This window comes from Dermochelys coriacea, chromosome 3 (genome assembly GCF_009764565.3).
Source record: "Dermochelys coriacea isolate rDerCor1 chromosome 3, rDerCor1.pri.v4, whole genome shotgun sequence".
In the NCBI taxonomy this organism is placed as follows: Eukaryota; Metazoa; Chordata; order Testudines; family Dermochelyidae; genus Dermochelys; species Dermochelys coriacea.
Window position 1 is genome coordinate 210,425,234 of NC_050070.1, and position 25,092 is coordinate 210,450,325.

General features: G+C 42.9%; 1 protein-coding gene across 3 annotated transcripts; it reads right to left on the reverse strand.

Annotated features, from left to right (window-relative positions):
• Positions 1-2,072: 2,072 nt before the first annotated feature.
• On the reverse strand, positions 2,073-23,916 carry LOC119853471 (adipocyte plasma membrane associated protein). Of its 3 annotated transcripts, XM_038396574.2 has the most exons (10): positions 23,755-23,884; positions 22,039-22,163; positions 16,999-17,115; positions 15,176-15,291; positions 13,125-13,217; positions 9,226-9,342; positions 7,202-7,376; positions 6,549-6,683; positions 4,034-4,226; positions 2,073-3,053 (listed from the first exon to the last, which is right to left on the reverse strand). In XM_038396574.2, the coding sequence occupies exons 3-10, from the start codon at positions 17,088-17,090 to the stop codon at positions 2,844-2,846; spliced, it is 1,131 nt and encodes a 376-aa protein (XP_038252502.1). In that variant the 5' UTR covers positions 17,091-17,115; positions 22,039-22,163; positions 23,755-23,884; the 3' UTR covers positions 2,073-2,843. The 3 variants fall into 3 exon arrangements, with proteins under 3 accessions (XP_038252502.1, XP_038252498.1, XP_043368129.1); XM_038396570.2 differs by lacking the exon at positions 22,039-22,163 and having other exon boundaries at positions 23,755-23,916; XM_043512194.1 differs by lacking the exons at positions 22,039-22,163; positions 23,755-23,884 and adding an exon at positions 22,342-22,379.
• Positions 23,917-25,092: the final 1,176 nt, after the last annotated feature.

Sequence of the window (25,092 nt, forward strand, 5' to 3'; positions counted from 1 at the left end):
GGATGTGGATAAATTGGAAAGAGTACAACGAAGGGCAACGAAAATGATTAGGGGTCTAGAGCACATGACTTATGAGGAGAGGCTGAGGGAGCTGGGATTGTTTAGTCTGCAGAAGAGAAGAATGAGGGGGGATTTGATAGCTGCTTTCAACTACCTGAAAGGGGGTTTCAAAGAGGATGGCTCTAGACTGTTCTCAATGGTAGCAGATGACAGAACGAGGAGTAATGGTCTCAAGTTGCAATGGGGGAGGTTTAGATTGGATATTAGGAAAAACTTTTTCACTAAGAGGGTGGTGAAACACTGGAATGCGTTACCTAGGGAGGTGGTAGAATCTCCTTCCTTAGAGGTTTTTAAGGTCAGGCTTGACAAAGCCCTAGCTGGGATGATTTAACTGGGACTTGGTCCTGCTTTGAGCAGGGGGTTGGACTAGATGACCTTCTGGGGTCCCTTCCAACCCTGATATTCTATGATTCGGCCAATGTACATGGCAGAGGGGCATTGCTGGCACATGATGGCATATATCACATTGGTAGATGCGCAGGTGAACGAGCCTCTGATAGTGCGGCTGATGTGATTAGGCCCTATGATGGTATCCCCTGAATAGATATGATAGATATTCAGACCTCAAGAATTATAACATTCAAAAACCAGTTGGAGAACACTTCAATCTCTCTGGTCACTCGATCACAGATCTTAGAGTGGCTATCCTTCAACAAAAAAGCTTCAAAAACAGACTCCAACGAGAGACTGCTGAATTGGAATTAATTTGCAAACTGGATACAATTAACTTAGACTTGAATAGAGACTGGGAATGGATGAGTCATTACACAAAGTAAAACTATTTCCCCATGTTATTTCTCCCTCCCACCCCCCCCCACTGTTCCTCAGATATTCTTGTTAACTGCTGGAATTAGCCTACCTTGCTTGTCACCATGAAAGGTTTTCCTCCCTCCCCCCCTTGCTGCTGGTGATGGCTTATCTTAAGTGATCACTCTCCTTACAGTGTGTATGATAAACCCATTGTTTCATGTTCTCTCTCTCTCTCTGGGTGGGTGTGTGTGTGTGTAAATCTCTCCTCTGTTTTTTCCACCAAATGCATCCGATGAAGTGAGCTGTAGCTCACGAAAGCTTATGCTCTAATAAATTTGTTAGTCTCTAAGGTGCCACAAGTACTCCTTTTCTTTTTAGTAATGGCAATGTGAGCTGCTTGTCACCCCAACTACACGTCCATGGTTTTCAATGGGTCTGTCCTTGGAGTGGCTAGCCCCTCCCACTGCTTCTCTATTGTTAGCATGCTAGCTTGACCAGAGCTTGCACAGGTATGTCTGCTTGAGCTGGGAGTCGCACTTCCAGCTCTAGACGTAGACATACTCTGGGTCTGCACCGCATGCTTGAGTGGCTAGGAGTCAAGCTCAGCACATACAACAATCCAGTGTTTTGCTCTATAAAGCCAAACGGAAACTTTCGTTTTTTGATTTTAGGCTTTGATCTTGGTGCCAGACACAACCACCCTGCAGGGATACCCCTGTGATCCACATTTCACGTGGATCCTCCCTTCCACCACCAATCCCCCATTTGCACAAGCAATTGTTGAGAATTTTGGAGTTTCAAGAAACAGGTCTTTCTCTGGGGAGATACCTCTCAGGAAACCCTTGAGTAAATGACCTCATGAATTTGCACCAACCTGTACCCTGAGCCATGAACTGGAATACTAGTGTTCAAGCTAATCAGAATATACATGTGAATTTGTGGGATAGACTGAAAATTTGACTTTAAACAAAAACTCTGGGCTTGTCTACACTGTTCCATCATGTGGACCACGTGGTGTAAATTCCAAAATGTTGCACTCTAACTGCCCCATGTGCATCTTATTGGCGTGAGCTAAAAGATACTTATTTTTTGTTAACACAGCCCTGTCAAACCAGAGTGAAAGGCAAGCACAATGAAATAATTTGCAATATATGCCTGTAATTTTGTACCTGTCAATATAACAATCAAGTAAATACACTATTTCATCTTCTGTTTGGGAAGTGCAGCAGAGCTAAGTAATGAACAGTAATTTAAATACACTATTTAAAACCTAGTTGAACCAATCTTCTGTTTAATAGTGTATAAAACGTAACTACCAGTCATTGTCAAGTAACTACAATATTATAAGGAAGAGCATTCAGGGACAAATCATCACAGGTAGAATATTTTATGTCATTTAACAGCCAAGTAGAGTTTCATATTCTCATTTATAGATTGAACTGAAGAAATCTAACTGATGTGACTAGAAATCTAGTCACGTTCTGGCAAGTACTGCATCTGCCACTGAAGTATGGTATGACATGTGAACATGCATAATTTTTTTTAAACTATGCCTACAGAGTAGGCTCTAAATTGGACGTAAACACATGCAAAACATTCTCTCTTCAATACGGTTAGTACTTCACTAAAACCATTTACCTATTTCCAGTGTAATATTTTTGAACTCAATACCTATTAAAGTTGACAGATTAAGACAGCTCAAAAAGAAGAGAAGCAGCTCAGTAGATTATAAAGAGTGCAACAGGTTATGCCTAATGAAAGCGTTTGGTTGTATTTACCTGTCTCTTTACTCCTTAAAGACGTTAATTTTATGCATGCCATTTTAAAGACATGAAGTAGTTAAACCAAGAAAGAGAACAAATACAGCAAACCATACACATTTTCCTCTAGCAACACAGTAGCATAGAATTTCCCTGCTGCACATAATGGATGCATTTCCATCTCTCTTCCTTGGGCAAACATTGCCACAGGTGTTCTTTTTACAATTCTAGAATGTTTCAGGATAACAATGGCATTTCATTTTGTATGGACAGTTAAACATGCTCAAGGTTAAGTCTGCAAATAAACGGAGATCGGAAGGAGCCCAGGTAAAGATATCCATCGTGTTCATGTGCCTCACTAACGTAAGCTACCACCATTCCATTGGGATCATGGAAGCTTCTTTTGTAGGATCCAGTTTCGCCAAGTTCTATGACAAGGCTATACTTGGGCACAAACTTCATCACAGTTTCTTGACTTAGCAACTAAAGAAAGAAAAACAGCAAGAGTAAGTTGTTACATACAGTTATTTAACCATGAATTACATAAACTAATCATATATTTAAAAGCAATCAAGGATCATGCCAAACCTTGGCAATAATTAGTGAACAAAATAAGTCTTCAGATTTCAGGTGAAAGTTAACTGCATAGATTTAACGTCTTAAGAGCACTGAAAAGTCAACTTTAAAAGCATGATTGATAGAAAATTCACTCCAACGTGGAGCTCTGGGATTTACTCAGCGTGACTGATCCACAAGGCAGGAGTGTTCTCACACAGTTTCATGATGTGGTTGATGCCAGTGGCCAAAAATCAAACAGATTTTGTATAGCTCTCAACCATGCTGCTTATTTGTGACTTGGTCCCCAAACCTGTCTTCCTCTGTTAATATTCTTTTACCACGCCCAGAAAGTTAAAAAAAAAAAGTTGTAACGCAGCATGGCAACAGAGAAATTAACTGAGCTGGCATTTCCATCTTAAATGCCTATTGTTAGTCAAGATTGATTTTTTTGAGAGAAATTTTGGGCTAAATTTCTTTTTAAAAAAATCTGTTAATGTCTGAGGATAAAGAATTCAAAAAGTCACATTGACAAAATGTTTTGTTCTTCCTTTTAATTGGATTTTAATAAAAGGCAATCAAATGCCAACACCTTATGTTGATGCACCAGTGAGGATAAGAATTTGATAATACAAAAGAAAATACATGTACAGGTAAGAGACACCACTGATTGGAAAGACTGCCTTTCCATTTTATAATGATGTACTCACTATTGGTAATAGCAAGCCTTAGGTTTGCTAACTATAAAAAAAAAATGTGGATGATGCCTCCAACTAGCATCATGTGGCTTGACTGCAGCTTTAATCAGAGTACCATGATATCTTCCCATGAAAGAGCTAAAACAAAGTATTTTCTTCACCTTAAATAAAGTAGTAAACTGGTTTTCTCCTTATCTTAAATACATTTACCTTAAATATTATTCTTTTAATCCATGGTTTTTCAGATATGAAATCTACCATAGAAAATCCAGGATTGGGTCGAACAGCTGACATGGCTACCCAATATCCCCCAGAACTGCTTAACCGAATATTATCTGGAAAGCCGGGCATGTTTTCTACAAATATATCTGCTCCACCTTTCATTAATCCAGAGACATAGTATCTGTAAAATCACAATAGGATAATCAGGACATCCTCTTAACCTAAACAAAGTTCATACAATAAACATAAGTTCAATGCATTTTCTACTAAACACAGCTTTTCTTACTGCTAGCAGAGTGAAGTACAGTATGACCACATTTTTCTGTCTGATATGCGTCTAGCAATGACTACAGCTTGTGCCACCATGCACAAGGATCCAGCTGATGAAAGGAAGAGATTGTAAGCCAGATATCTCCAGTGAAGGAAAAAACTGGGTAGAATAGGAGTTTTTCGCCTTGTTACTGAAAACAGCAGAGAGGAAGATTTAATCTCTCTGAAAGAGGTTAGCTAACCTGTATGGTGTAGACTGAGATGAAAGTAAAGCCATAAGTGTATTATGAGTCTGGTTTGGGAAGCTATGCAATGATTTAGCTGAAATACCAAGATTTCAGATTCTCAGTATAGAACACCTGCAATATCACTGACATTGTAAGAGTTAGTGGGACATATCCTGATGGCTAATATAAAACCAGAGTAACTCCATTGCCTTCTATGGAGTTATTGCTGATTTCAGGTATAGAAACAGAATTTTCCCCACATCATTTATATAAATTGTGGGATTGAGCAATTCAACTCAGTTTACCCATAAAAATCAAGATAAAGATATGGTGCTACAGTCTGTCACATCTACCCTATGAACTACGGTAGAGGAAAAGATGTGGTGAGAGCACCGGTAGAGTGAAGAATTAATTGACTCATGTTTTATGTCAGTCTCCCTTAACTTGTATGAGCCTTGCCTCCCAACTGGAGTCAACTAAGTTATAATCTCTAAAGAAATAAAGATAGATCAGAAATAATGCCTATTTGAATTTCAGCTGCTTGTGTAAGTAAAGCAGAGATGCTCAGAGGCTAACTGGAAGTCTGGTTAAATATTCTGAAGCCTGAAAAACCTCTACCAAGCACACTTTTTGAACCCTGCAATCCCTTTTTCCACTAGCGTCACAATAGTTTTGACTTTGGCTCACACTTTACTGTGACCAGAAGGCAAGAATATTAATCTTTTCTTCTTAATGTTGAAAAAAAATCACCCAAAACAAGAGACCAGTCCCTGCTGACTAGAGGGCAAAGACATACAAGGATATTGTTGTGTGTCCATTTTGCAGTGGCAGAGATGTTCTGGTTTCAGAGTAGCAGCCGTGTTAGTCTGTATTCGCAAAAAGAAAAGGAGTACTTGTGGCACCTTAGAGACTAACAAATTTATTAGAGCATAAGCTTTCGTGAGCTACAGCTCACTTCATCGGACTTCATCATGAGCTGTAGCTCACGAAAGCTTATGCTCTAATAAATTTGTTAGTCTCTAAGGTGCCACAAGTCCTCCTTTTCTTTTTAGAGATGTTCTGCTGAATCACACTGTTAACAGGTATTCAGACTCTGCAGTGAGCTACTGAAATCCTACCAGCCCCTACCATATCCACACTAGGGAGATTTTAAAGGTCCCCACCCTTCCTGTTTATCCCACCAGTGTTAACAGCCTTAATGGAGATGGACCACGAGCTGCAGGCACTGTTTTAAGCACCACACTGATTAGATTTGCTCTGAGCAGGCCAAATTAATTGATATGGTGCATAGAACAGTGTCAGCAGCTGTTGACCCATTTCCACTGACTTCCCTCCAGAACCCCAGTGGACCTGAACCAGAGAAAGCTGCACCAGGGTTAACAACTGCAGGAAATTTTTCAAAAATGTCTCTAATATAGGCAGAGCCATTGCACCACAGTTTGTTAACTCCAGCTGGATTAAAAGCTAAGTGGGGGTGGCTGCCTAAAGAGAAACAAGGACTAAGAACAGGAGAGGCTCTGGATGGAAACCCTAATGACAGCCAGACACAGGGAGAAGGGCTACGGCTAACATTTGCATTGGGTTATTATGCTTTGAGTTACCAATACAGCTAAATTGGGGTGAATATGGATACTATTGCAGTGTTTGTGCACTTTGAGATCAGGGTAGGGATTTGGTCTACTCCCTTAGTGACTGAGAGGCACCCCTATGCCACGGCGATGGGAATCAAATACCTAGATCGATCCATGCACAAGACTAAAATCTGCCTTGATTACACCCTGTGGAGACCTACTTAAAATCAATAGGGTTGCATGAGTTGTAAGTCAGGGAAGTATTTGGCCCAAGATTTTCTTTTATGCCGTGTAGTCACATTGCTTAATGCACTACTGAAAAGGGCTCAGATAGTGATGAGGATGGTATAAAAACCTATATAAAATAGAACAGAAATCAATTTAAATATAAAGTGATTTGATAAAGTAACGTATCCCCAAAGTAATCTCACTCACCTTCTTATTCTAGCTAAGGTCGTTTCTGCTACCAACACAAAATCTTCAGCAGGAGAGAGTTGGACTCCATTCGGAAACCTCAGTCCTACCATTAAGACTTTAACTTCTTTTGTCACAGTGTCATATTCAAGCAGGCTAAAGACAGAACATTACATGTGTACTTAAGTGAAGTGGGATAAGACAGTTTGTTCAAGTGCATTTTGCTTTGCCAGGCATTTCCCTTCCTCTTATTCCTCCAGGTTTTATACGCAAAGAATATGAGAAGCAGAGCAGGCAGGGCGTATATAAGTTTATTTATTTATGACCCGGAGAGTGGGGCAGAAGTACACCAGCTTTTTAAGGTTGCTAGACAATTGTCCATGAGAGAATTTGGGTAAAAAAATGTTAATTTCTTTAATTTTAAAAAGCACATTCCACTAGAGAAGATTTACACAAAATAGGCTTTTTGAAAGAGGAGGAAATCTCTTACATCTGTTTCATTTCTGCACATGCCAGCTTCTTCCACACATTCCCCCATTGCCCTTTTCAGAGCAGTGTTATTTACACAGTCTATAAAGACTCAAAGGGTTTTTAAACATAACTGAGTTGTCCTGGCTATTCCTATTGGTTTGATCTGCTGTAGGGTAAATGGAATGCTGTACATAGATACTTGCCATCCATCATCTGTGCCTTCCATAACCAAGAATGAATAATCCCTCCTATGCCATTTACTGCTGGAGTCTGTGAAGAAGATTTTCCTCCCATCCCGAGTCAATGTGAGGTCATTCACAAAGGACATTTTGTGACCCTCCACTGGTTCATTGGTTGATAATAGCATTTTCACGTCACCTGATTACAAAATAAATAAAATCTGCCCATCTTTTATGCTGCCATTCCAATAATCTAAATCCTAATACATTCAGATAGGTGTTAAATTGGCCCAATATCTTTTTTATCCTCAGAAGAGCAGCTGTCAGTGTTATACACCATTTTGAATGTGTAAAATTTTAAGGTATCAGCATCTGACATTTTATCAATCCACATCCACGGCGTGCATAGAAATGGTAATGATGAAAAGTGTTAATGACTGTGTTTGCCTTTTTAAAAATTAGTTTATGTATGAGATTTTGTTTAGCTCTAAATGTATTTAAAATTAAGCCATTTTTACATTGAAGGGATCAGATACCACTAACCAAGTTTCACAAAGGAGTAGGTTTTCAAATCCATTGAACCCCTAATCTACTCAATACATTTACTTGTAAATTTCCAAAATGAATAGGATAAATTTGGCTTGATCAACATTTCTGGTGGAGTGTAACAAAGGGAATATAAATCTTACCTTGACTAAAAAGCTGAAAACACAACCTTAACTTTAAAATCACTGCTGATACACCTAAAATATGCTCTTATTTTGCAAGAGATCTATATACACCTCTACCCCGATATAATGCTGTCCTCGGGAGCCAAAAGAATCTTACCTCATTATAGGTGAAACCACCTTATATCGAACTTGCTTTGACCCACCGGAGCGTGCAGCCCCGCTCTTCTGGAGGGCTGCTTTACCCCATTATATCCAAATTCATGTTATATTGGGTTGCGCTATATCATGGTAGAGGTGTATTTCATATATGTCAATCAAATAACAAAAAGTCTCAACTGAAGGAAGATTGAAATCTGTTTCTTCCAGAAATTCCCTCCCCCTCTCCACCAAAAATGTAGAGATGTGTTACTGCAGATCACATATTGGGTTTTGGAAGCTTTTCCTGTATAACATTCACAGCTCTTACTTTAAAAAAAGGTTTCAGGTTTTGGATAGGATACATAAGGGAGTTTATTTTAGTACTTGTGCTATTCAGAGACCGGACAGTTTATTCAGAGTGGAATAACTGTACTGAGGCTGAGGCACCCTGTGCAGAATTTCAGCCCAGAACAAAAACTTGGTAAGAGTTTTGTCTCCCCAAGGGGGGGAGGAGGAGGAGGAGGTTTTTTGTTTTGTGTTTTTTGGGAGGGGGTGGGGGGGCACAATATTGACTGAAATACAGCTTAAAACTAGTATCACTGCAAAACTTTTACACAAGAGAAGCTTCATATTGTAGAGAGCCATACACTGTAAAAGCTTTTAAAATGTATTTTCATTTAAAGTATAAACTCAGGCCCTGATCCTGCAATTTGATCCATGCAAGCAGACCACTGCACCATCCTGCAGTTGGCTCTATGGGGGAGAAGGACTGTCTAATACTTAGGGCACTAGCCTGGGACTTGGGAGACCTAGGTTCAAGACCCTGCTCTGCCACAGACTCCCACTGTGACCTTGGGCAAGTTACTTAACCTCTCTGCTTCAGGCCCCCATCTGTAAAATGTGAATAATAGCACTTCCCTATCTCATGTTGGGGGTAAGGGAAATGCAAGGATAAATGCATTAAGGATTGTGAAATGCTCAGGTAATGGGGAGGTATAGAAGTACTTCAGCTACATATGCTTTTGTTTAACTTCTACCCAGTGCTTTTTATCCATAGATCTAAGTGCTTTCCAAAAGGTAAGCATCGGTAGCCCTCTTTATGGCAATGGAAACACAGAGGCACGCAATTGCAAAGTGACTGGGCCAAAGCCACAAAAGTCAAGCAGAGCCAGGAACAGAACCCAAGCTGCCTAACTCACAACTCAGTGCCCAAACCCAGGGAGGGGAAAAAAAACATACCTGTGACAGGATCAATTTCATATATTCCGTAATAGGCATCTGCCACAAACAGGGTATTATTTGGCCCAGCTCTGATGCCAAGGGGTCTCCCACAGGTGCGCTCATCTTCCCTGGTTCCTTTTGAGACAATTTAACAGCTGTTTTATAGGCAGAGCAGTTTGTATATAAAGGCATTGAAGCCACTCCAGACAAGAAAGCTCAAATATAAGAAGATTATATTGCCAGCCCCCCCACCACCACACTTATAAATATATCATGCTTTCATTTTTCCAACAGGAAATGAATTTTAATGATCAATGCATCAGAGCTGCTGGAAGGTTAGCATTAACACTGCTCTCTACCGACTGGCTTAGCAAAAAACATACCTACCCTAGTTAGGGGTGGTTGAATATTTTCCGAATTTTTTCTTTTGACAAAAGTTTGAAATTTTGATTAAACAAATATTGACCAGAAAGTGGCTGTCGTCCTCAAAAAAGTTTGACTTTTTTTTGGTCAGAAAACCCCAAACCAAAAGTATTCTGGTTTTCTGATAAAAAGTCAAAAATTTCTGCTGAAAGCAAAACACAAAAGACTTTCCCCCAACCAGCCCTAACCTCAATACTTCTGACAGCTACCAGAAATTCTCCTTTAGAACAGGCAGTAAAGATCTGTGTTTTCAAAGCAGATATTTAACACTACTGCCTTTACTGTATATACATGGCTTAGCCATTGACTATAGTGATTTCATATGCATATACAGTTGAAATCACTGCAGTTACCATTATAAATTCTACTAACTCAACTACTATATTAGCTGACAAATAACAGACAAGTGTGGCACTAGCACTGTGTTAGCAATAACTGGTATTTACTTAGTCACCTTCAAACAACACTGAAAAGGTTGTGGACAACAAAGAAGGAGTGTGCAAGAGGATACTTGGCACATGCCTCAAGTTTCCCTTTTAATAAAAGATGGAGGACAACTATTACAAACAAGTCACTATATATTTTATGAAACTTGTTTCTCAAAAATGTCCACAAGGTGGTTGCTGCTGTTAAACGTTTACCCTGGGACCTCTTCTACTTATTTACTCTAACATCAATGCTACCTGGAAATATCTCAATCACTGTTTGCATCATCTTTCCATCTACTGCAGAAGTAACAAAATTTGTTTGCTAAAACTCCATAGATAACGTCAACTAGATAGCTGCGAAACAGTAGTAGTCAAGGATCTATGCAGAGATTCCATTAGGATTGCCAGTGGGTATTAAGCTTTGGGAGAGTTTAAATGCACTTCGAAACATCCCCCAAACTTCCTGGCACAGGCTGGAAAACAGCTGCCTGACTATTCTTTGGGGTGAGTTTTTAGTCCTTAGTTTTATTATGAAAGGAAATTACATATTAGGCCAGATCCTTATGTGGTATAAACTGGCAGCTCTATTGATGTATATCGACATAGCTCCATTGACAGCAATGGAGCTGTGTCATTTACACCAGCTGAGGATCTGGCCTGATGCATGACAAAGTGATGTAGAAAGGCTAAAACAAACAAAAGGAAGGGTATGCAGCAAAAGGGCTGTATTGTCATCCTTCGCCACATTGCGCCCAGGCACTGCAGAGAATTCCCACCTGTCTTTTGTATGGGTATATCTACGTTGCAGTCAGGATAACACATATAGACATCAATCAAATCCATCTTTGATGGAGCTAGCTCACTAAAAGTAACAATGTAACCATGGCAGAATAGGCTAGCTGCCCAGATACAATCCTGCCTTGGATTCCAGCCTGTACCACTGCTATTTTTTAGCAAGCTAGCTCAATCAAAGCTAGTCTGAAAATACATATGCAAGCTGCTTTAAGACTGGACGTTTAACTCAGACTCTCAGAGCCCTGCTTACAAATTAAGCCCTTTAAAATAGGCACTACAGTACCTTTAGGTAACATGCAACTAATCCAATTACAAAAACTTAATATATAGCAATTCTAATTTATGCAAATCTTTCCACATTCCTCCTTCAAACAATGAGTCTTATCCACCCAGAAGGGAAAATAAAAGATGAAAGTTTGTTTAACTGATGGAGACAAGATATCTTAGCTATACCTAAATATTTTAATGTCTCCAAATCTCAAACTCTTCAGAGATTACAAAAATAAAATAAAAAAATCACATCTATAAAACTCTGAAGTAGTTAACATTCACATTATAAAGCTCCTTTAATCCTGCAGACTATCTAAATTCTTCACAAACTGTATGCAGCATTACTGAGATTCAAACACATTTGGGGAGGATGACAGCAAGCAGATGGATAACGAGCAAAGCATAGCCTTCATAACCGAGTAGAGGAGAAATTTTGGCCAAGGGAGCGAGGGCAAGCTGTTATTTGTTTTTACACAAACAGCCTTTATAAAAGAATTAAGCCATGTAATCTTTAATGGTAAAAAATGCTGAGCAGGACCTGCGTCTTTCACATAGCTTCTGAAATAGCCACAAATTAAGTTGTATGGAACTCCCACTTGTCTTCTTTGAATGATAGAAGAACTTAACCTTTTGCCTATAGGTCCAAGACATTTTCTCTCTTCTCAAGTTTCTATAAATTGAGAGCTAGATCATGCCATTTTGGTTTATTCCAGAGTAAGGGGAGGAGCTCCAATGCCCCAAGAGAAGACAGTGAGGCATCTCCCCCGGAAAATCACAGGTATACAGGTGAGCATGGTCACTAGTACACCTTCACTAATACACCTCCCAAATGGGACAGAGGGTTTAAGAGCATGGTAAATCCTCCTCGCTGCCTCTTTTGCTGCCATGCACCCCAGAGAGATGGAACAGTGCAATCCTTCCGTTTCCAAACCACAAAGAATGCAGTACTGCCTGGGCTATATACAGGCTGCATGAAGTTGAGCAGATGAGCAGGGAAGAGGGATAATACACAATATTCCCCCAGCCCACACCCCTACTTAAGAGCCACATACAATCTTGTCTTGTATTAAAGAAGGACAAATCTAATTTGTCATCATCATCAAGGCTCTCTCACCAGGTATTATAGAAGCATTTGAATGCTCTTAAATAAGTCTTACTGTAACTATGCAAGCAGCACCATGTGGACATGAAATCTGACAGCCAAACCATCAATGCATATGGAAACAGGAAAGCATAGCTCCAAGCTTGCCTAGGAAAGCTGTGCTCTCTTTGGCTGTCTATACAGGCAAAAATCAGAAGCAAAATATACTACTGATGCAGGGCTACAGCAATATTATACTAGTGCTTCCACTATGCTGTGGCTGCATTACTGTTGTAAGCAAGTATCCACAGGTGCAAGGGATGTTAACCAAGACTTTCAGACCTAGAAACCTAAAGTTAGGCTTCTGAACCGAAGAGGCCTCACTAACGAAGGTTATAAATATATGCAGCTTCCACTGACTTTGTGAAAGATCACGAGAGAGGCATATTGTCATGCACATATTGTTAATATTCTCATGAACATTAGTTTAACATGTTGGAGTACATGACGTTCAATGAGAACTCATCAGCTTTGCATAAGTACAATGTAGCATATGAAATCAAGGAAATATTGAGAATACATGTCAACTAAGCATGGACGTGTTTCAGAGTAGCAGCCGTGTTAGTCTGTATTCGCAAAAAAGAAAAGGAGTACTTGTGGCACCTTAGAGACTAAAATTTTTTTGAGCATAAGCTTTCGTGAGCTCATATAAATTTGTTAGTCTCTAAGATGCCACAAGCATGGACATGTTACTGTCGTCTAAAATCCAGCTACTGCACACATGCATTATGCTGTGAAATTTGTGAAGATGTGCACCTGCAAAAGAGAGCAAGATTGAAAGCTGATTTATTAATCATTACAAAATTATCCCATGGTTTTTCAACTGAATGATAAAAGTGTAATGGTCATTATTTACTTACTGCAGGGACCATGGCCAAGTCTGGCTAACGTTTTTATTTCCCCATCTTCAATTTTTAGAATCTTTCCATCAGCTGTGCCAGTAAACAGCACATCTGCATAAACAAATAGTATGATTAGCTTTGCTACAAAACTGCTGTAATATACAAAATCTTTTTATAATAATGTAGCACAAATGTCAGCATTGAGCCCACATTCCTCCCACACAAAACTTATGCACTTCAAACACATTTAGTTAAAGATAAATTCTTCCCTATTTATTCTTGTACTTCAACTGAAGTGAGTGGAGAGAGAGTCCAAGCAATTAAAATCACTCAACTAGCTAAATTGGATTCATTCAGATAAAAAGGAGGAGTTGAGTCTCAGACTAAGTCGCTGGTTTGAATCTGACCATAGACATTAGTGATGGTTCTGTGGCCTCATGTCAGTGAACAGATTTCCACATCATCAAAAAAAGAATCAGACACCACCATATAAATCACCCTTGTTACTAGTTTCAACAGGGATGCCACCAACTGAATTATCCTCTCATGCTAGAAATGGTTCCTTGAGGCCTGAAACACACAAGCAGGTATTTATACTGATACTACTTAGGCTGTACCTGCTCTGTGAAAAGTTTTCAGCTCAAGGGATGAATCCAGCACTTAGTCATCCAAAACCAAAAATGTTGCTCAGTCACCATTTTGATGCCAAGTCACATGACAGCAATGGGACAAATTCGTTCTTAATATGCCATAATGAGCTCAAGCCCCTCTCTGAACTTTGCCATGGTTCTTTTACCAAAAAAAAAAAAAAAAAAACATAGATGATGGGTTAGGAGAATTGCTAAACTGTTGGGCTTTTAAACCTCCAGTTTAACTGCTTGGAAGTGCAATGGTTTACTCCAAACCTGTCAGAGGAAAAACTATTTTGATCTTCAAGAAAGGAACAGCTTCTACTTCCTAGAAAAGTTCTAAACCTCCAGCCAGGTCAGAGGTTAGGGCCATCTGAAGGCCAGTAATTTGCCTGCAACCACCACCTAGAGAATAGAATCTGAAAGACTGACTATTTGGGAAGCAGCAGACAGCATCCATATTTTGACTAAACACCTCAACACATGTTTGTGGAGCCAGGCAGTAATAGCAGAAATTAGAGAATGAAAGACTTTGGTAATGATTTACTGAGCACTTTCCTCATAAGGTTAAAGATAACCAGGGCTTTAATATAGCTTTCTAGTTAACTAGGAAACATGGCAGCAAGAAATGAGGTAAACATACTGTACTAATCAATTCCTACCTTTAAAGGAAACTGCAGAGAGACTGTCTCAGAGAGAAAACTGAAGCTCCAGCTCTTTGTTTACTGTTAGCATTGAAACACTCAAATACCTGATTCTATGGCTAGGCCTGAATCTCACCACTTTCAGGGCACACTGCAAAATCCACCTTTCACAAAGACACTTTCCTAAGAAATGGGCACAGTGCCCCCAACTCCACTTGAGTCTGGCGCTTCTGATAAGAAGCTGCTCAGTAGGACACAGTGTGGAGCTAGTAGGGGCTTTCTATGTAATGGGACAAATTTATTTAAAAGCACCTCCACTAGATGTATACAGCAGTAATAAAATTTAATGTTTAGGGATCTGATTTATCATTAAATACAATTTATTGACAGTACATTTTATCTTATTGAAATAAAGCTTAATACTCTGAGAAACTCAATTACATAATCATAAGGGTGGATATTTAAAAAAAAATCTCTATAACCACTGCGACCTAGTTAAAAAGTTACCCAAGTGAATATCGGAACAAAAAGTTAGGACCTTGATGTCATTAAAGGCCATGTTCCAGAAGGGTAAGGATTTCTTGTGATATCTAAATTACTTACTCCTGGGAAAGGGGGTTACATGGAGATATGTGGCTCTGAGCTGGTGGTTGCTGACCCAAGACAATGCTAAATTGCAGACACATGAAAGCCTGCACAATTTGGTATCCAAGAGATATGTGGCTGAATCAAACTCTTAGCAAAGAAGCTACAGTGAAAAAGCCACCCTAAATCCCTAAAGTTTTCCAGTGCTTACCACCAATACTGGCAATGGATTCTGGTCCAACAAGTTGGTTTTCAAATATCCTCTCTGCTTGTCGCAACTTAATATTTGGCTCTAATGCACCAGTCAGGAGTGGGGGTTCTTTAAAGCTGTAAAATCAAAATGCAGGTCTCATGATTTTATCACAGAACAGGTACAAAGTCAAATACACTTGAGCAAAAAGTTGAGCAATTTTTCCAGTTTGCCAACTAGACTGCAAACATGACCACCGTTTTTGAAACAGTATTTTTCATTTTCCTGGACATCAGCAGACTTTTCTGATGCAATATATCAGCTCTAGCTTGCATCCGGTCTTAGGAAATAGGAGTTTTACAACACTAGCATCTTGATGTTAATTTAAATACAAAAAGAAAAAGGAGGACTTGTGGCACCTTAGAGACTAAAATTTGAGCATAAGCTTTCGTGAGCTACAGCTCACTGTAGTTCACAAAAGCTTATGCTCAAATAAATTTGTTAGACTAACAGACTAACACGGCTGCTACTCTGAAACCTGTCATTTAAATACAAGTCAGTTTCAAAGATGTGGTTCAGTAGTCTTAAATAGTTGAAATAAAATTCAATTCAATGTTGCTACTTAGCTAGTTGATAAACTACTGTCCCAGTTATTATGGCCCCAATCCTTCAACTGGATCCATGCAGATGGACACTTGAGTCCACACACATCTGATTGTAGGTTTGATGCCAGTAGGAGACACAATTCATCCTAGAGAATTATACTCTATACTCCTGAAAGAGCCTTACTGATTGTGACAAACACCTCACTTCAACCCTGATTCTGTGCTTATTTACACGTGACATCCCCACTGAATGTACACGTGTAGTTATGTAACAGCTGCAATCTTGGCCAACATCAGGGTCTTAACCAGGATCTCCACAGCTAAAAGTCTCTGAGCTAAAGAGCTATGCTTTCTGACTGGGACCACAACAGACTCTCAGCCTCTGTGGATTGGGAAGAGAGGGGGACGGGTAACACACACTGACCAGTAGGTTACATTTACTTATATGAATAAGCTTTGAAGGATTGGAGCCTGTAAGCCTGACTGATGTGCCTAGTAGCAACTGGGAAGGCAGAGAATTCCAATTTCTGTTACAAATAATCTAGATACATTTAAGTACAGCATTAGCAGAGCAGTGATAATTAGTTTGGCTTTGAGGGTGCTTTTTTAAAAATCTAGTAAACAAATTAGTAATATTCTTAGGCTCATATTCTGCAATCTGATCCATAGGGAGTCTGTGTTCAATGTGATTCCCCACTGACTTCAGTAAAACTTCATGCAAGCATAAGGGTTCTCTGCAGCAGGTCCGATTGCTGGACTACAGCCTTGGACTGTAGCACTTTGGGACAGAGACCATGGCCTTTGTATGTATTTGGATAGTGCTTACAACAATGGGACCCCCAACCCTGCTTCTGCACACTACTGCTTGATATTAAACAAAAACAAACTCTGTGAAATTGAATCCCATCCCGGGCTCACACCTTGAGCTGTCACCCTCAGGCGCGGGGTGGGAGGAGAACGGATGCAGCTGTGAGCTCCGCATGGCTGTGGGGTCCCCACTTCAGTTGGTGCAAGCATTCCTGGTGAGGACGCACACCACCAACAGAAGGAGGACAGTGTGGACACCAACAGCTGATTGAATTACTGTGGTGGTTGTAGGTCGACCTATGTAGTCTACCTAATTTTGAAGTGTAAATAAGCCCTCAGTAACTTCATAAAAGTTGACTAAATCTTATCCACCAATATAGAATCAGTATTAAAAGTTAGCTTGCAATAAAATTCAGTTAAAACACAGCTCACCTTAGAGGTTGAGGGTCTATTGGACATTCCAGAAGAACTATTGCTCCAAGCAAGGGAATAATTAGGCACACAGCCAAAATCATGAAGGTCATACGGAACACCTTGCTGCTGTAAGTACTGCCACACACAAAACAAACAAATTAGGATTAGAGCATACACAACCTTAAGATTTTAAGAATTCTCATTACAAAATTGTTTTTGAAAAGCCCAATTTTCTGCTTTCACCCCCACTACACACACACACACACACACACACACACACACCTCTCTTCATGCTCAACCACCTGCTAAATCATGTAGTCAGCATAAAATCAGGTCTGTCATCCGTTTGAATACGGTATTATATGTATACAATGCATGGATACTCCAGTTATGATACATTAGAAATACATATGTATAGACTACTACCTACCTCCTAAATTAACTTTGAGTCCAGTCTGGAAACTCCAATTCCAGTAGCTAATATTGCTGCCAAGAATAAGTTACCTCAAGTAACTGGAACAAAAGAGCTATTGAAGTACTTTAAAGAAACACTTCCTTAATTTAATGAGACTTATCTTGAAACTCATAATATAGAGTTGTGATGTTACCTTCTGGCGTTACCCGGACTGGTTATCTGCAAGATCACTCCAATCTTTGACTCTCAGAGCCAGCTTTACCCTGCTCTGCTGAGAGAACACCCACTCCTGGGATGTTCACGCACAGCCTCTGGCATGTATGCTGCTCCCAGCTACTTGCAACCGAATGACACTAGCCAATATCTCTGGTCCCAGACACAACCTTAAGAACTTCCGTCTTGCAGCATCCAGTTACGCCCGCTGGATGCTGCAAGCTTATATTAGTTCATCAATTTAACAAAGAAATTGATATGTACCAGGCTTGTTATCCCAAGGGGAGTCTCTGCCACACTTCAAACCAAACGCACTACTTCAGGGAGAACAAACAAACAGATTTATTAACTATGAAAGATAGATTTTAAGTGATTGTAAGTCAAAGCATAACAAGTCAGATTTGGTCAGATGACATAAAAGCAAAATGCAGTCTAAGCTGATCTTAACAGTTTCAATGCCCTTACAAACTTAGATGCCTCTCATCACAGGCTGGCTGGTAGCTCTTCAGCCAGGCTCTCCCCTTAGATCAGCGTTTCAGTCACTTGATGTGGTGTCTATAGATGTAGGTGGGAGAGAGAGCATGGCAAATGTCTCTCCCTTTTATCATGTCCTTTCTTCCCTCTTGACTTTGCCCACCCCCCCTTTCAGAGTCAGGAGAGCATTGCCTCATTGCAGTTTCAAATTGACCAAAGGAAGGGGGGTGACTCACTTGAGAGTCTAACAGATTCTTTTGTTGCTGCCTTGACCAGCGTCTTTTGTTTCTGTGAGGCTGGGCTGGGCTAGTCCCATATCTGCCCTGATGAGGTGTTTTTTTTAAGTTATGAGGATTCATTTTCAACCTCATAACTACATAAATGAAATTATAACCTATAACATTACTGTAACGATAACGTCACTATAACAACCATGCTCAGTGTATCATGAGCCTTCCGAAGAAGCCCAACATGACAAACTTTGCATTGGATACCACACAATCATTTTATAAAGATGAACATGGGAGTATAGGGTGTTTCCCCAAGGTACAGAACATCAAAAGAGTGAATATGAATAAACCCTTCAATTCACCCATGCAGGACACAATAACCATCAAAAGATGAAACAAGACACTGAACTCTAAAGTAACAAGTCTAAAACTGAGAATGTGTGAACAGCAAGCTAATCATGCCGCTCAGAAAACAAAACAGATATAGTACCTTCCCAAACCCGATGGCAGAATTTTGCCCTGGGAGTACAACAGACTTCCGGAAGATATAGTAAGAAGAAGATATAGTAAGGCATCTGCTGATAGTAGCCTATGTTCTCCATATTTACCATGAGAACCATGTTCCTCACTCTTGAAAAAGATCATGATCGTGACAGTCTGTTGCTCTCTGAAGTTGGCCAGAACTCTTCCTTGGAGTTCAAAGGTGTAAAAGCCAAGAATTATCCCCAAGTGTCTACAAAGAAAATTCAAGACTGAATACAGTTCCTCTGACATGACCCTGACGGGTCCCTCAAGTGCTGAAATGGATTAGATTTTACACATTTACGTGGCCCAGGTAGGAAGGAAAATATATACTGTTTTTCTGTGCAGGCACACCAGGGCTGCACAACCTTCCTCGATGCAAACACGGTCATCATTTGGGAATGGATCTTGCATACTTTTTTTTTTTTTTTTTTTTACTGTAACAAGCCCAAAGACACAGATTGAGCTTCCAGAGAAGAAAAAATGCAAGGATTTTTGAAGCGTTTGTGGCTTGAATTGAAAAGGCAGCCACTGAGACTTTCAGCTGCTCTCTAAAACAGCCATTGGTATATACCCGATCTGCTTGCAGTATCAATTAAACCAACAGCAACAGTACCTTGTGAAGGCATACATTAATCCTTGGAACCTTTCCAAGGTATTGTCTTTGATCAGCCAATCATCTAAATAGGGGAGAAATGTGTGTTGCCGCCCTGTGTGCAAATATCACTATGACCACTAGGCAGTTAGCACGTACACAAGGTGCTGACACCAGCCCTAGAGTTAATCTTTGGGATTGTTAGTGCTGTTCCCCATCTGAAAAATCTAAGTAGAATTGGATTTGTTCCTATTTGTGTGCAAGTATCCATAAATTTTAGCATGTAGCTAGTCATGTTCCTTTTGCAGAGGCATGATTGTTGGCAACTCCGTTCTGTCTGCAACTGACAGGATCTATTGTTGTAGAGCCTGGCCACTCTAGGCAGGCACTGCCTGGTAGCTGCTCAGTCAGAATGGGCACAGCACATAGCAGGCCTTTCCAGGAGGTGTTGCACATACTTAGCTGTCCTGAGGCGACAGCTAGGCAACAGACTACTTGTGGTAGCGCTGAGCCAGACTGAGGCCAGGATATTTGGCACAAGGCTGCCCCAAGGCAGCAGACAGAGATCAGGCCAAAAATGCCATTATCACTGCTTTGTTTCTTGCCATGAAGATCAACCCTTTAGTGCTCTTCCACAGTTCAGATGCTTTCCAAGGGGACCACCCTATGGGTGTTCCCCTCCTGCCAGTTATCTTTTGCATTTTAAAACCATTCATCTGAAGCGGTGTGTTATTGGTAGCAATTGCTTCACTTCTCCCTCCTGTGCACCTGCGCCAGCCCTCTCATCCTTCTGGGTAACTCAGGGAGTTACAGTAGCATTCCCCATACCAGCTCCTTCATCTTCCTGAGCTGCATTACAGCAGCAAGCCCCATATCCAATCAACCCCACCTAAACTGAGCCATTCTGAGGGCTGCCTTAAACCAAATTCCTTCATCTCCTCTAAGCCAAGCATCTGTTGCCCCTGCAACAATCACCATGTTTAGAACTTGCACCTCAGAAGCTTCAACACCAGCTTCCAGGGCACTCCTGGCCTCTGCACCAGTGGCCTTGGAATTGAAAGGTGGAAGCAGAGAATGAGAGAGAGGCAGGGGTCCTGATTAAAGTTAGCCTCTTAACTCTACATCTCTATACTTCAGTTAACCAATAACCGAAACCTCTCAAAAGATGTAGGCTCAATATCTTCAGAACTATCAGAAATTACTCTGAGCTAAGAGCTTCAACCAAAACCTCTTTATAACAGCTGAAAACTACTTAAAAAACAAGTGTGCATTAGAGAGAAAACTGAAACTTAGCTGCTGAAGCCCGCTTAAACTTCAGTTAAATCTTGCTTTCCAAGGTAAAGGTTACATTTCTGACCCCAACTAAACAACTGACAAAGGAAAGAAAGGGTGCAAAAAGGATTTGAAACCTCACATTCCTATGATTCAGGAGCTGCTAAAAATCCCTTTAATAAAAAAGACAGAATACAGGCAACTCTCTATTTTCCAAACTGTGAGCAATAAGGTGAATGACTGGAGTTAAAATTTACTAATTTTGATAAGCAAGATGTGAATCCTTAGATAAGATTAGACCTCAAGAACCCAACATATCTGGAATCCAGCTCTAGAACCCTAAAGGACAGACAAGGTCTCCAGCAAGCATCAGAGTAATGGCCACTCCTTCTGACTGAAGAGGAGGAGAGATACTTCTGGAAGCAAGAAAAGAAGATCAAACAGAAACTAACAGGTTCAAGATTTTGCTGTGTCCTGTCCTCCAATGCAGCCTAGCTGGATAGGTGCTGAATAGGACTGAAAATGATTTTGCTAAAGGCAGTGCAGCTTCATTCCTTTTTCCAACAAAACTCTCAGTTATCTACCTAATTTAAAAAAACCTACCTGTTTTGGGAGGTGAACTAATTTACACTTGTCATCTAAGATAACAGGAAAATACAAAACACACCATAAATGAATCACACCCCTCTTGTAATTGGTGGGCAGAGTACATATCCACAAACATCCCAGGCTATTCAAGCTAGATCAACAACTCAGATATTGGGGGAAAAAATACATGTAACTCTCTATAGCTGCATTTTTGTTAGACACTGTTGGTTGAAATAAATCATTGCCTCTCTTTTTCTTTATATTAAGATCACCTGAGCACTCCGTAAATGTATCCTATCACATTACTGAAAACAGTAAATTTTCTTTTAAAATAAAGAAGGAGAGCCCTGGCAGATGGCTCCTTTGTACCAAGCCAGGAAGAGGGGGCTGCTGAAGCTGGCTTATCATCTTGGAGCAGGAAGTATCAAGACAGGTTACCAAAGCAACCATCCCTAATATTTTTTCCATTTCAGAACAGTGTCAAGACAGGAGGAGGGAGATTGGTGCAACAAGTGGTCCCAGCCACTAGACTAGTGCAGGACACATCAAGGCAGGAAAAAGAAGTTGTCAAAGTAACTGAGCCTGGCTGGCACCTCCTAATACCTGGAAAAACTGTTGAAACAACCAGTCCTTGAAGCCACAGGCCTGGAAGTGTTGAAGCAGCAAGAGGCAAATTGCTGAGGCAGCAAAGCTTGCTGAACCTCTCTGACAGAAGATATGTCAAGGGAGGGAAGATGTGCCATATGTACCTTAGAGGTGTACACCCTCAGTCTGAAGGATGAAAGCTCCCAATTAGAGAGGCATGGCAATCAGGTATACTATAGGGCAACACACAAACAAAGCCACCAATGGCAGCTACTTTCTTCTGATGAACCTGGATGACAAAGGAAAGAGGAAAAATAATTTGCAAGACATCAGGATCAAAAGAAACAGAAAACAAATATAATCCAAGGCTGTGCAAATCACCAACCACCAAATCCAAGACAAAAAAACAATTAAAAAGGTAGAAAGTAAAAATGGCCACAATCACATCAATCAATTATAACTATTACCTTTAGAAATGTGCAGTTTATTCCCTGGTTATGCAGATTTACATGAAGCTTACTGAATAAAAAAAGAGGACAGTTTAAAATGGAATCCTTTAATCTACTTGTGTTGAAATAACATTTTAAAGCTATTACATTATATAGCCTACACTTAAGTATGAACTGTAAATTTACACTGCTGCAAAACAGAAATCCAGATCAGAGCAACAAAGAAAGTAATATATCTGTGCAACCGCAAAACAGTCAATAGGACAACACAAGTACAACCAAAAGCAGAACTTGGCCCACAGAAATGCAGGAGTAACTCTGGCCTGGTTAATGTGTATGTGTGTTGTTTTAAAAATAGATTTTGGCATAAAAGTCAAAAAAGCACAAAATAGCACCGCTCAATTAAAAATCTCTTCTGCCAGAGAAGTCTGTTAGACGTATAAAATACGGGAAAAGCCCACCACGTTTAGACTCTGATTATCCGCTCCAAATATAGAGTGAAAGTCTGACATTCCCCCCGTCCCTAAAGCAAGTACGATGTTGACCAAGAAAAACACCAACAAGAGATGTTGCAAAATGGGGAATGGTTATAGCATAAATACTATTTATTCCAGAAGAGATCTAGGGATGAGGGGAATGAAGTGCCACAAGAGGCCTATAAAACAAGTGATCTGAAATACTCCGCCAGGCCATTGCCGCCTACACACCCAAGAGATATCTCTTCCATGTCCAGACATCCCTTGTCATGTAAAGACCCCAGACACCCAACCATTAGCACCCCACAGCGTACCCCAAGCCACCACAAGTTACAAAGCCAGGCTCTGGCCACTAGCACCTCCTCCCTCCCCTACTGACCCCAGTCACTAGCTCCTCCCAGAGTGCCCCAACCCCCATTTCCAGTGCACTAAAACTAAACCATGCCCCACTCATCCCCCCTTCCCTCAGCAAGATCAGCTCTCCCCCCCTCACCCCCCCAGCAAGGTCAGCTCTTCCTCCCTCCCTCCCCCACTCACCCCCCTTTCCTCAGCAAAGTCAGCTCTTCCTCCCTCCCTCCCCCCCCAGCAAGGTCAGCTCTCCCCCCTCCCTTCCCCCCCACTCACCCTCCCTTCTCTCAGCAAGGTCAGCTCTCCCTCCCCCGCTCAACAAGGTCAGCTCTCCCCCCTCCCCCTCCTACTCACCCCCCCCCAGCAAGGTCAGCTCTCCCTCCCCCCGCTCAACAAGGTCAGCTCTTCCTCCCTCCCTCCCCGCTCCTACTCCCCCAGCTCTTCCTCCCTCCTACTCACCTCCCACCCCTCAGGCAAGGTCAGCTCTTCCTCCCCCATTTCTCCCCCAGCCCTTCCTCCTTCCCCCCCAAATCCCCCCAGCAAGGTCAGCTCTGCCTCCCTCTCCCCTATAGCCACCCCACCCAGGGGTGCTGGGAGCGGCCCACACCTGCCATCCTTGGCCGCCTGAGCCGGGGTGTCCTCCGTGATGACCTGGGGCCGCACAGCGCGGCGCTGCCGCAGGCCCTCAGCCTCATTCATGCTGGCCAGCGCCTCAGCCCACGCCGGGCCCACACACGCGCGCCCCGCCCCACAGCGCCGCGCGCGACCCGAGCCCCGCCCCACAGCGCCCCGCGCTCCGCTCAGCCCCGCCCCACAGCGCCGCGCGCGACCCGAGCCCCGCTCAGCCCCGCCCCACAGCGTCCCGCGCTCCGCTCAGCCCCGCCCCACAGCGCCGCTCGCGACCCGAGCCCCGCCCCACAGCGCCGCGCGCGACCCGAGCCCCGCTCAGCCCCGCCCCACAGCGTCCCGCGCTCCGCTCAGCCCCGCCCCCCAGCGCCGCGCGCGACCCGAGCCCCGCCCCCCAGCGCCGCGCGCGAACCCGCCCCCGCTCAGCCCCGCCCCACGGCGCCCCGCGCTCCGCTCAGCCCCGCCCCCCAGCGCCGCGCGCGACCCGAGCCCCGCCCCCCAGCGCCGCGCGCGAACCCGCCCCCGCTCAGCCCCGCCCCACGGCGCCCCGCGCTCCGCTCAGCCCCGCCCCACAGCGCCGCGCGCGACCCGAGCCCCGCCCCACAGCGCCGCGCGCGACCCGAGCCCCGCTCAGCCCCGCCCCACAGCGCCGCGCGCTCAGCCCCGCTCAGCCCCGCCCCACAGCGCCGCGCGCGAACTCGGCCCCCGCTCAGCCCCGCCCCACAGCGCCGCGCGCTCAGCCCCGCTCAGCCCCGCCCCACAGCGCCGCGCGCGAACTCGCCCCCCGCTCAGCCCCGCCCCACAGCGCCGCGCGCTCAGCCCCGCTCAGCCCCGCCCCACAGCGCCGCGCGCTCAGCCTCTCTCAGCCCCGCCCCACAGCGCCGCGCGCGAACTCGGCCCCCGCTCAGCCCCGCCCCCCGCTCAGGCCTGAGGGTCTGTTCCTCCGAGGTTGGTGTCGGCTGCTGGAAATGGCCGCCTTGATCGTCCCCGCAACAGGTGCCCCCCGTAGCTCATCTCCAGCCAGCGCTCTCCTCCCGGCCTGTGCGGTGACGCCCCTTGTTTCACGGTCTCTGGGCGTGCAAGTCTCCCCCGGGCATTTTCCACCCAGTGCCGCCGCCGCCGTAGCTCGGGCAGGCTCGCGCTCCCGTGAACGCGCCGCTCGCTGCGGTGCCACAAGGCCTCCCGCTCTGTTTGCGGAGACAGACTGACCCGGCTGCTGCTCCGAGGCCTGGATGAGATTTCGGTGCCTACGGGCCGCAGCCAGGCAGGAGTTTTGCGGCTTGCAGCGCTGCGTAGAAGTGGGACTGAGGCACCCAGC

Excerpts from the sequence above, each read along its gene's own strand:
- LOC119853471 (XM_038396570.2), bottom strand. The coding sequence starts at position 23,846 with ATGAATGAGGCTGAGGGCCTGCGGCAGCGCCGCGCTGTGCGGCCCCAG. Across the intron at positions 9,343-13,124 it reads ACTTGGCCATGGTCCCTGCA|GAACCAGGGAAGATGAGCGC; the intron begins GTAAGTAAATAA and ends TTGTCTCAAAAG. Across the intron at positions 7,377-9,225 it reads TGAAATTGATCCTGTCACAG|GTGACGTGAAAATGCTATTA; the intron begins GTATGTTTTTTT and ends TTTTGTAATCAG.